Source organism: Macrotis lagotis, chromosome X (assembly GCF_037893015.1).
Source record: "Macrotis lagotis isolate mMagLag1 chromosome X, bilby.v1.9.chrom.fasta, whole genome shotgun sequence".
In the NCBI taxonomy this organism is placed as follows: domain Eukaryota; kingdom Metazoa; phylum Chordata; class Mammalia; order Peramelemorphia; family Peramelidae; genus Macrotis; species Macrotis lagotis.
This window is the reverse complement of record NC_133666.1, coordinates 305188172-305200812: the sequence shown is the minus strand read 5'-3', so window position 1 is coordinate 305200812 and position 12641 is coordinate 305188172. Positions and strand designations below refer to the sequence as shown.

At 38.2% G+C, this 12641-nt stretch overlaps 1 protein-coding gene across 4 annotated transcripts in view; it reads left to right on the top strand.

Moving 5' to 3' along the window:
• Positions 1–5214: 5214 nt before the first annotated feature.
• Positions 5215–12641, top strand: part of ME2 (malic enzyme 2) — a 79877-nt gene continuing 72450 nt past the window's right edge. Inside the window, exon 1 of one of the 4 annotated variants that reach the window (XR_012472489.1) lies at positions 5215–5265. Coding sequence is in view for 1 of the 4 variants with exons in the window: in XM_074206987.1 (XP_074063088.1) it covers positions 5236–5265 (30 nt within the window). In the remaining 3 variants the exon portion in view is untranslated. Of the gene's footprint in view, positions 5266–5809; positions 5954–6269; positions 6384–12641 lie in introns of those variants that run through there. The other 3 variants (XM_074206987.1, XM_074206988.1, XM_074206990.1) reach the window with 3 other exon arrangements.

The window sequence follows — 12641 nt, the reverse complement described above, 5'->3', positions numbered from 1 at the left end:
ACTGGCAATTTTGCTTTCTTCTTTTTAGAAAATCATTAATGTATTATTTTATTAGGTTTTTAAAAAATAACTCCTAGTTTTATTTATCAATTCAATGTTATTTTTGCTTTCAATTTTGTCAATCTTTCTTGATTTTCAAAATTTCAATTTTAACATTTAATTAAAAATTTTGTGTTTTTCTAGTTGCATGTTTAGTTTGTTGATATAAAATTTTCCTTATTGTTTTGGCTATATTCCCCAAATTTTGGTATCTTGTCTCATGGTCATTGTCTTTAATTATTGATAGTTTTTATGATTTGTTTTACAATCTACTGAATCATTCGATTTATTTTGTTTCAAATGAATATTTAATCTTTTCTTCAAAGATCCTTTATTTAATATAATTTTATTGCATTATGGTTGATAAAGCTGCATTAACCTTTCCAATTTGCTACATGTTTTATAAAATTTTTAAGTCCTAATACATGATCAGTTTTATGAAGTCTCATTCAACATTCTCCAGAGATCTATATCTAATTTTTCTAAAATTCTATTCAGATCTTTCATTTTTTTTTTTAGGTTTTTGCAAGGCAATGGGGTTAAGTGGCTTGCCCAAGGCCACACAGCTAGGTAATTATTAAGTGTCTGAGGCCAGATTTGAACCCAGGCACTCCTGACTCTAGGGCTGGTACTCTACCCACTTTGCCACCTAGTTGCCCCCTTTCATTTCTTGTTAAAAAATTTTTTTCTTAGATTTATCTAGGTCTGAGAGCAGTAAATTGAAGTCTCTTATCATTAATGTTTTACTGTCTATTGCTCCCTATAATTTATCTAACTTTTTCTGTAAGTATTTTTAAAAGTTATACAATTGGTGAACATGTGTTTAATATTAACTTATTGTATATTATACCTTTCAGCAAAATCTAAAGAGATAAACTAGTTCATGATCTAGATTGAGAGACAAGACAAAGCTATATTAAAAAAAAGAACTAGCTAAAGTGATAAATAATAAATGACAAATGAGTCATTTGTTTTATAGTTGAGTTATTAAATGATATCAAAGTTCAAAGGAAAAGGAGATCACTTCAAACTAAGGTAGTAAAGAAAGAGGTAATAATGACCCTGAGCATGTCCATTCCCCCAACATGACTTTCATTTCCTCATTTGTAATAGGAATGGGGTTGGATTAAATCAGTGATCATTCCAATGTGGATTAACACTGACAGGTGAGGATAGCAATGCTACTATACAACTCAGTCTCTCAGAGGTCTAGGAATAATCCTGGTTATTTCTCAGAACTAAAACTCCTGAATCCCCCACGCATGTGTTTCTTAAATTAGTCAAGGTCACTCTATTAACTCTTAATTATCAAATTTTTAATTAAATAGAATACAAAACAAGAATAATCATTACATAATACTCCATCCTTAAAAACTTGGGTTTTACTTTTCCAACAATATACATATACGGTGTCTGTGGGGAAGAATGGACAGAAACTCAGGAGGGAAGTACATGAGTGGGAAACCATGTATTTGTGTCTGTAGGAATTCATGTCTCAAGAGTATGTTTGTGGTGTACTTGGGGAACAGTTTGCACCAAACATCACTTGCTGGGGAAGGCAGCTTCTCAATTGTTTTTTTTTTAGGATTTTTACAAGGCAATGGGGTTAAGTGGCTTGCCCAAGGCCACACAGCTAGATAATTATTAAGTGTCTGGAGGCCAGGTACTCCTGACTCTAGGGCCAGTGCTCTATCCACTGCACCACCTAGCCACCCGGGCAGCTTCTCAATTGGCTGCTCTATTCAAAACCATTCCTTGACTGGGCTAGAACGCAATGCTATACTCAAAGCAAAATAAGTTTGCTAGTTCTTTTAAAACCATAAAAATGTAGCTCATCTAGGCTAGGTAACTTTTTGAGGGCAACATGCTTCCTTATCTCTTCAATGATCCTTGTTGTTCTACTCCTTCTGGTTCAAGAGGTGATATAAAAAACAGTGAATGAGGGCTGGATATGGAGTTAGAAGGCCTGGGCTTAAAACCCAGTTCTGTCACTTCTTTAACATTAGCAAAGTTAATTAACTTCTCTAGGTCTCAGTTTCCTTAGCTGTAAAAATTAGTGTGACCAAATTACTTTTTGAATCCCTTCTGGCTTTAAATCTATCATCCTATAATCATTCTCCTTGGAAAGAAAAACAAGCAAAGAATTGAATAATTCATCCTTCTTATCCTTGTCATCATTCCATTCACCCTAAGCAACAGTTCCAACTTTTCTTTCTCCCACCACACCCTTATTGTCCTCAAATCTCATTTTGCTGTATTGTGGATTATCAGCCTTAACTCAATCTAAGTTTTAACAATTTTAAAAAAGGACAATGCTAGCCTTCATATTCATCCTTAGATATCTATCCTTGTTTACATTTTCTATGCATACCATAGCATTAGTTTCTCATACTTTAGGTACTGCCCATTTTCCTCTCTAATGGAATTGTCTGTCTTCAATTTCATCTTTAGGATTTTCTCATGGAAGACTACCCTGCAGAATATTAAGCCAGCCATCAATTCTATGAACCCTAAGAAATTTACTCACTTCAAACCTAGAAAATGTCAAATTATCCCAAGCTTTCACTTTATCTTTCACAAATTCACTTGCTCCCAAAGTTCCTGTTATTCCTACTTCTGTAACCAAGTTCACATTTATTTACTTTGGGTGTAAATTGACTGATTCTTGTCCCATGATTATAGGTGAAAAAAATCTTCCTATCAAAAATGGTATTCAGTGAAGTTTTTATATTGTCATTGGTGATTGCTAAATTCCACTGATTCAGTTTGCCTTAGGCTAGCAAGTAGGGTTTTTTTATAGTCACTTTTATTGTAGTGGTTACTATAGCAGGCATTTGATTACAAAGTCTTCTCTCATATGCTCCACCCAACATTGAATGTTTAGAGGAAATCAGTTACTCGGTAACTTACATCTCTTCCATAAACCTCAACCAGTTTCAGAACATACATTTACTTTTTTCTTCTTAATTTTCCCCTTCTAGTCTACCAGTTTCATTATTACAATCTAACCACTTTGAGTTCGTGTTTACTTTTATTTTAAAATGTGACCCTTTTTTCCCTTTGCCTTTGAAAATCTTACATTACTAATGGAATTTTATAACTCCTGAGAAAATGTAAAGTTCCTTGTAACTCTTAAGTGTCATATCAATGTCACAAATAGTGTTATTACACTAAACAGAAATCCAAGCAATCAGGGATGCAAAAATATCAGAGACCTTTCTGCCCTTTGAATGCTATTGTATACCAGGCTCATTTTAGAGGGTAAATAAGTTTGTAGGGTTGCTTTAAAAAGCTGGTTTGAGTAAGCCCTAAAATATTAAACCCTGGGATTTGCAGTTAGAAGTCACTTTTAAGAACTTGGGAGATCCTCTCTCCAGCTATTTTGTACTTTTTTTTTTGCAAGGTAATGGGGTTAAGTGGCTTGCCCAAGGCCACACAGCTAGGTAATTATTAAGTGTCTGAGGCTGGATTTCAACTCAGGTACTCCTGACTCCAGGGCCAGTGCTCTATTCACTGTGCCACCTAGATGCCCTATTTTGTACTTCTAATGTTCTAAAGCCCAAACTATATTTTAAATCTTGAGGGGACTTCTACTTTTATTTCCTTGTACTTCAATTCATCCTTCAATAAAGCTTCATTTGATACATTTAACAAATGCTAAATCTATCTTAGCTGAACCCACCAAGTTTGAAGTAATCTATCTTTCGTCATGACTATCTTTGTACTTCTCACTTTTTTTATATTGCTGTTATTTGCTCATGAGTTTTATCTTTCCAATTAGATTGTAAACTGCGTAGGCATGCAGTATCTTTGCCATCTTACTGATCTTTGCACTTGCCTCCATGACTAACCTGGACATTCTGCACTTAAGTTCTGAATGCTTATTTTTGATAATTCATTCAAAAAGTTTCAGATTTGTGTCCTTTTATGGGCAGTTTATGATGATATCAAAATAATTGATAATTTTGATTTAAAATATAGTAAAGGGAATAAAACACAACCCATGCTGAGAAATGGTGGCAGCATTAAAAGATAGAGTCCAAGAGGATCTCCAGGTTTTAGAGAAGAAAATATTGGTTTTAGGAAAGGCATTGTAAGGAATAAGGAGGAATAAGTTGACAGGTACATGATATTAAAGCGTTTATAATGTATCGTTGGTGTTTGACACAATGATATGCACACAAGGCACTACTAAATGGCAGCGCTCAGATATTGCATCTATTACTAATTGATTTTAAAACATTGTGAACACTGAAACAAAGCAGAAATTAGGCTTAGACTAGCATTTTATACTGTGTGGCTAAACCATCTTGTTTGTTGGCCTGAAGATTATTAGCAAGTTCATAATCTAGCTCCCATCTTTCTGGGATTCTTCCACTTCACTCCGTTACTCTTTATATTCCTCCATCCAGCCACACTAGCCTCCTGGCTATTCTAAACAAGATTGATTACTACCCTGCCTGGAAATTATCCCCTTCTCACTTCCATTTCCTGCCTTTTGCTTCCTTTTCCACCTTTTATAGGAAGCCTTCCTTAACTCGATTCCAATGCTATCCTTTTCATTATTTCTTATTTATCATATATATATGTATATATATATATAAAATCTGAATGTTGTATCCCCCATAAGATTGTAAGCTCCACGAGGGACTGTATTTTGCTTCTTTTTGTAGGACCTTAATAATTTTTTTTTTGCAAGGCAATGGGGTTAAGTGGCTTGCCCAAGGCCACACAGCTAGGTAATGATTAAGTGTCTGAGGCCGGATTTGAACTCAGGTACTCCTGACTCCAAGGCCGGTGCTTTATCCAGTACGCCACCTAGCCGCCCTGACCTTAATAATTTTAATTGAATTGATGAGGAATTAGAGATCAACAAGAAGAGAAAAAATGAGGGGATAAACACTGGCAAAGAACCAAAACTATTTTTTCAGATGATACAACTCTTGAGAGTAACCTGAAAAAATTTAGACAACAACTTCACCAAAGTAGTAATATATAAAATTAAAAGCCAAATAAATCATCAGGCTTTTTTTTACTTACTAACAAACCTAATAGAATTGGAATACAATTCCACTCAAAGTAACAGTAGCGTAAACTCTGACGTTTCCCATTGAATTAGAGCTACTTATGTAACTTTTCCCCCTCTGCGGGAGTAGGCGCTGAGAGGCGCGGGCCATTTCTGCCTTTCCATCCCAGATGACCCAGAACCTCGGGTGCAGTAGGCAGGTACACGTTTGAATCGAAATACTGTTAGAAGTGCAACACGCCCCGTGCCCCTCACTGGACCTCTCCACTGGGGGGCTGTGCGGGGGGAGTCGGGGGGGCTTAATCGGGTTCCTTTCCGGCCCAGCTTCAGGTCTAGGATGGCCGTGAACTTGGAGCCAATCCCCTCCCCCCCACGAAGGCAGCGGCGCACAAAGGGCCCGCCCTCCTCCTCCCGGGCCCGGGCCCCCCATCCTCCTCGCGCTTCCTCTTCCTCTTCCATCCTCCTCCTCCTCGCCCTCCACCGGGGCCTCCTTCCCGCCCCGCCCCGCCCCTCGGGGCTCCCGGGGGCATGGGGGGGGCGAGCAGCGCGGCAGCCCGAGGGGCAAGAAGGAAGCTGTGGGAGGAGCCGGCGCGAGGCCCCGCCCCCGGCCCCCGCTCCCGGGCGCCATGCCGCCCCCTCATTGGCCGCCGCGCGCCGTCAGTCGCTCCCCCGCGCGGAGACGAGGCCGCGCCCTCCCATCCCCCGGGCCGCGGGCCGCCCCTCCGCCGGATCTCGCCAGTGTCCGCCGGGCCGCCTCCTGCAGCCGTGTGCGCCCGGGCCCGGCAGCCGCGCGGAGAAGGGGCGGGAGGCGCGGCGGCGGCAGGCCGGGTGGAGGGGGCACGCCGCCCCGCCGGCAGCAGCACCACCTGTCGCCCGGCGAGGAGCCCGGTAAGGCGGGAACAGCCAGCCTGGGGAGGCGGCGCAGGCCTGCCCCGGCCTCGGGCCCTCCGCGGCTGCCGGGGGCGCCTCCTCGCGGGGGCGGGGGGCGGCCGCGCGGGGAGGGCCCCCTCCCGCCTGACCTCGGGCGGGGCTGCGGCGCGGGTGCTCCGCGATGGAGAGCATCCGTGCGGCCGCGGCCGGCGCGTCCGCAGAGGGGGCCGCGTTGCGGGAGCGCCCCCGGCCGAGCCCCAGCAGGTGGGCTTAGTGGAGGCCGGACCTGGTCCTTCAGGGGCACCCCTCTGCCCGGGTGGCCCGAAGGGCGAGCTGGGTGAGGAAAAGGCCCCACGCCGAATGCCCGCGGGAGGCTTCCCGGGGCTTCCTCCGAGGATCGCCGCTCAGCGGAGCAGAGAGCCCAGTGACTGCAGCCCCTGGCACCTTGGTACTGAGCATCTCCGGCATTGAGTCATTCTGACCCTCTTAAATGACAGCTGTAGGGCTCTTCTTGTCTCTCTCGGGGCATTGCCAAAGTTGAACAGAAATAAAGCATGCCTCTTCAGAAAATATTTTACTGCCCTTTTCCTTTAAACTAGACAGATCCGGGTGCGCTAAATCTACCAAATTCTTTACTCCTTATTTTGATAGCGCTTAGTTAAATAATTGCATCAAATGAGGAAGAAAAATAGGTAAATTAGAAATCATTGTAAATTAGACATTTTAAAGGATCAAATTTATTTTTAATTTGTTACTTTGTTAGCTGATAACCTCCAGGTTAGTTTTTTTTGGGGGGGGCGGGGTGGAAGTTTGTTAGGCAATGGGGTTAAGTGGCTTGCCCAAGGTCACACAGCTAGGTAATTAGTAAGTGTCTGGGGTCGAATTTGAATTCAAACCCTCCCAACCTAGCTGCCCCAGGGCAGGCTTTTTTTTTTTGAATGATAGTTATAAAGAAAGGTAGATAAGCAAAATGAAACCGCTGACATGATTTTAATATAAAATGATTAGGGAATGTTGGGCAATGTATTTTTAGAGTACAGTTGTAAGGGGCGGCTAGGTGGCACAGTGATAAAGCAGTACCTGGGTTCAAATCCAGTCTCAGACACTTGATAATTACCTAACTGTGCGGCCTTGGGCAAGCCACTTAACCCCATTTGCCTTTCAAATAAAAAAAACCTAAAAAAAAAAAGACTAGAGTACAGTTGTACACTACTTTTAGAATTAGGACAAACTTTTCTATGTCATATATTTGAAAAATCATCCTTTCTTTTAATGCTTATCCTTCATTTTTCCTTGGATTGTATAGAGCAGCATAGAACAATCCAAATTCCAGTCCAACTTTCATCCCTTTTTCTGGAATTTTTTTCCCCAGTGACCTTCCCAGTATTCTTCATAAAGGAAATTTTTTTTTTTAGGTTTTTGCAAGGCAAATGGGGTTAAGTGGCTTGCCCTAGGCCACACAGCTAGGTAATTATTAAGTGTCTGAGACCGGATTTGAACCCAGGTACTCCTGACCCCAGGGCCAGTGCTTTATCCACTACACCACCTAGCCTCCCCATAAAGGAAATTTAACAAATTTAAAATATATATCATAGATTATAAAAAAATATATCTTATGCCTTAATAAATAGTATACCAATTAAAATATTTATGATTTATTTTTATCATTTATTTAAAATAACAAAAGCATTTATGTAAACTTTATTTTATTTGATCTATAGCAGCTCTATAAAGCAGGTGACAAAAATAGCATCTATATCCTCACATTACACATGAAGAAATCAAGGCTCATATAAAGAGATTTGTCTTAAGGTCAGATAGCTAAAAGAGATTAGAGGTGGGGCTTGAGCACAAGTCATAAGACTTCAACTATAGTGCTTTTGTCACTACACCAGCTTGTCAAACTAAAAATTTTCCTAAGGAATTCATGTTTTGAGTGTTTACTGTTGTAATTTCCTTAACTTTAAAGGAAAACTGATGTTTCCTTCCATGTATTCACATATAATTTTAGCTTAAAACTCTTTACAAGCTTGTGTAACTTTAAAATTAAAAGATTGTTTTATATCCGTAAATTGATGTAATGGTAGAGGGCCTAAATGGATATACTATGTTAAAATACAGTTGTCCCCGAAATCCATGGTGTTGTCCTTTGAAAAGAGTGGATAATTGAGTAAAAATAATTAGTTGGGAAAATATGTTTGATTGTATTATATAAAAAAATAGTAAAGTTTTATTTAAAAGTGACCATTTTAGTTTGCTGAATGTTTTGATAAGTGCTACATATTTCTATTTAAACTATAATAATGAAATTAATATTTATAAATATGTATTTTTAGTTTGGTGGAAAGTTCTTTGCTGATTTTGCTGAAAATACATTAGTCACAGAGAAGTAAAAGTATTTTATGGTACAGTAGAGTTCTTGTATTTCATTATGCCATAGTCAAGGGAAGTGATAGTTCTTTATTAAGTTCAATACAGTCACTCTGCTGCTCTTCAGTGTTAAACCTATTTTGATTGGTATTTTGGACAAAGATCATATCTTAAAAATATCTGCAATAAATTGCCATGAGTTTACAGGACTGAAATAGAGATGGATCTTGTTTAATGCAATAAAAGTTTTAATCCTATATGAAATTGGAATTTTTATAGAATTATGTTTCAAATTCTTTAGTACATTAGCCTTCAGACTTTTGATCACAGCCGCCTCTCAGTAAAACATTTTTAATCATACACATCCACAAACATATATTTGCCTATTTGTAAATTTATATACATGTACAATTGTACTACTTATGAATATAATAAGACACAAAAAATGAAATAAAAGAATAAGCTAAAAATGACATGAGTCAATAGAGAGCTCCTAGAGTTTATAGTAGGTAGGGTCTTGATATGATTAGACCTGCACTTTAGGAAAATTCCTTCTATCTTGAAGGCTAGCTAGAGAAAAGGAAATGAGACAAGGAATCCTAATGAGAGATGAGGGAATGAATTAGGATGTTAGTTGTGTGAGCAGATAGAAGTGGGCAGATATGAAAAATATGGAAGGAGAAACAACATGATTTGTCATTATTAACTCTATATGAGGTGAGTAAAGTGAGGAATTGAGGATGGCACTGAAGGTGGAAACCTGTGAGAGTAGAAAGATAAAAGTATCCACAGCTGTAATAGGGAAGTTTGGAAGTTGGGTGGGTTTAGAAAAAAGAGAATGGAATGAAATTTGCATTGCAGAACACAACCTATCTATGCCTATTCATTTTCTGTAATTCATTGTCCCATTGATGTTGGAAATAAATCTGAAATTCTTATCTGCCCTGGTTTTAGGACCCGATGTTGTAACCAAATGTTAGGGTATTAGACCCACTGGAAAGAAGAGGATTTTTCCCCTGCCCCTCAGAGCACAATTACTGCCAAAATGGGGAACAGACTGAGAATTTACATTGCTAGAGGAGTGTAGTTTTGTGTTGGAGACAAAATTCTATAATTGTCCATCCCTGGGAGGGTGAGGTTTGACTGCTCACCCTGTATTAGTTGATTATGTATCCTTTAAAGTCACCCCATGACTTCAGTTTGTAGATTATCACACAAGATAATAAAAGACAAATTCCTACCCCTCTTGACTCTCTCTCTCTCTCTCTCTCTCTCTCTCTCTCTCTCTCTCTCTCTCTCTCTCTCTCATACACACACACACACACACACACATACATACATACATACCACACTTTCACACTCACCCAGTTGCCTACACATATAAATCTGGTTATTCTATACTGGGTTTACTTTTTAAAGTACCTATACTTCTTACAACAATGATATTTGGTCATATTTCCTTAGTGGTTTTTTGGTTTTTTATTTGTTGGGTTTTTTTGGCAAGGCAGTGGGGTTAAGTGGTTCGCCCAAGGCCACACAGCTAGGTAATTAAGTGTCTGAGGCCAAATTTGAACTCAGGTACTCCTGACTCCAGGGCCGGTGCTTTATCCACTATGCCACCTAGCTGCCCCTCCTTCCTTAGTGTTTTTAAAGGTTTTTTCCCTCCATAACAATCCTGTGAGTGGGTAGCATCTAGCTTTTTGCTCCATTTTACTAATGAAACTGACTCAGAAGTTAAATGACTTTTCTGTTGTTGCCTAGCTTGTATGAATTTGAACTCTAGACTATACTACATTATCTCTAAACAAATTGAACAGATGATTTTGAAATTTGGTTGAGCTACTAAAGGGAATTCATTGTTAAAGACATTTTTGTTTATTGATATATGTGTTTATAAATAACATAAAACACTCCCCCCCAGTACTGCTACTTACTGATGTTAAAAAGAAATGTCAGATTTAACATGTCCCTGAACCCTTCAGACTTTTCTTTTTCTGTTGACAGTGCCACTGTCTTCCCTTTCACTCAGGTTTAAAGTCCCCTACTCATTAACTATTTTGATTTTTTTCCCAGTCTATACCTACAACTAATCGTATGCCAGATGTTCATTATACCTTCACATCCATCACCTCTCCATTCACACTGAGATGACTTTTTTAAAAAAAATTTTGCAAGGCAATGGGGTTAAGTGGCTTGCCCAAGGCCACACAGCTAAGTAATTAAATGTATGAGGTCACATTTGAACTCAGGTACTCCTGACCCCAGGGCATGTGGCTCTATCCACTGTACACCTAGCTGCCTCTGAGATGACCCTATTTTTATTAACCCCATTTTTATTAACCCTTTAGCACTAAAAATTATATGAACCTATTACAGTTTGACTCCAACCTACCTTCTCAGCTTTATTCCATTTTAATTTCTTGTTCCATTTTAATTCCATATTAATTTCTTATTCCAAGCAAGCCAGTTTTCCCTCCAAGACTTCTTAAGAAAACTTATCTTTCTTTTAGGTCTTATAACCTAGGGCAGGAGGACTTGAATTCAAATTTGGTCTCAGACTTTTATTATCTTGCAAAAAACAAAAGAAAGATCTTTCAGCCTTCTGTAATTTTTATGTACAGATTTTAAGCAGATTCATAGAGTTGGAACTCAAAGGGACTTTAGAGGCTAAATCCAGTCTTCTCACTTTACAGATGAGACTGGGGATCTGAGAGATTGTGATTTATACACAGACAATAAATGCTAAAGCCAGGATTCCAACTGAGCCTTCCTGATACCCAAATCCTGTCCTTTATGCCCTAAATCATGCTGCCTCTTTTTTTTCCTTACAAACAATTCTCTTAAGATGCTCTGTGAAGTTCTGGGAAACTATTCCTCAAAGGAGATTTTAAAAAATGCATTACTTATAATTCCAGGAGCCTAGTTCTGGAGTTAGGAGATACCTCAAAGACCTTTTAGTCCAACACCCTCATTTTGTGGTTGAGGAAATTTGAGGCCTAATGGTGGTTCAAATTACTTTTTTAAGTTACAGAATTAGTAAGCAGCAGAATCAGAATTTGAATTCAGATCCTCTGATACCATCTGGAATACATTGTGAAAATAACTTTAATTTATGCTTTTTTGAAAGATTTCAAATTTTGTTCTTTGAGTTCTAATAATGGTATTTAAGTCTCACAATTTTATTCATTTTTTAAAATTGGATTGTATTATGATACTCTGCATTTGTGGATAATATAAAAGTTCACATAAACTTTGTTTGCTATGTAAGTTGTGTATATATACCTGTGAACCCATTTTAATGAGTAAGATCTTTTTAGCATTACCAAAGTACTTTTTAGCCCAAACCCTGATGTTGCTCACAATCTTTGCTATGTTCAAAAACAAGTCACATTCTATAAGTGAATGTCTGGAACAAATACCTCAGATCTCCTCTGCATCAAAAACAAGCTTCATAATGGATCTTCATTAATAATTACTTCAGTGTTGTAGAGTGGTATATTTTTAAACATCCTGCAGAGTTGTAAAGTGAAAACCTTTTGTTTCACATGAGTCCAAAAAGCATAGATTACAAGGTTTTAGATTTTGTTTACCTGGAAAAGTATTTTTGTTATTATGATAACTAAATGATTAGCTGTAATTTATGATTTAGGAAGTTATATTACTATCTTCTGCCTCTCCAATTCCTGATAATGGTTATCACAAAGCTATGGAGGGGAGAAAAACCTAGAATCACTGCAAGCAGTTTTACTTCCCTTAGAGAATTGCTTATCTCTTGATCTAAACATATCTGACTGAAAAACAGTTATGCACAAGCATTTCTGCATAGACCAACTCTGAAAATCTAGTATATCTAGCATAAGGGAGGAAGAGGGCTTTTGGTAATCTTATTAAGTAACAGAATCACTATATTTATACATTTCTGACTTTACCTTATTTGATCCTGGATCATGATCATGCCTGTAATAAATCTCTGTGTCCTGGGAGATAGGGAGCAAATAGAGGTTAACTCTTTTTGGGTATAGAAGGAAGGGAACATTTTCTCCTTATCTGCTTAAATCCCAATAGGAAAACTAATTACTAAAATGATAAGAAAAGCAAATTTATCATTTTAGTAATTAGTTTTTAAAATTATGATAATGGTGGATAGATTATGGCTAAACAATGCCATAACAATTAGATGAAAAGTAAAAAAGTGCAAATATTTGAATATTTGGTAATTTATTAGGTAGTTAAAGCAGTTTTAGATTTTATTCAGATACTCTAATTCTTTAAATAGTTTTATGATGATTATGATTTCTATTAAATTATGTTTCACATGTAACCAAGGATAAAAAAT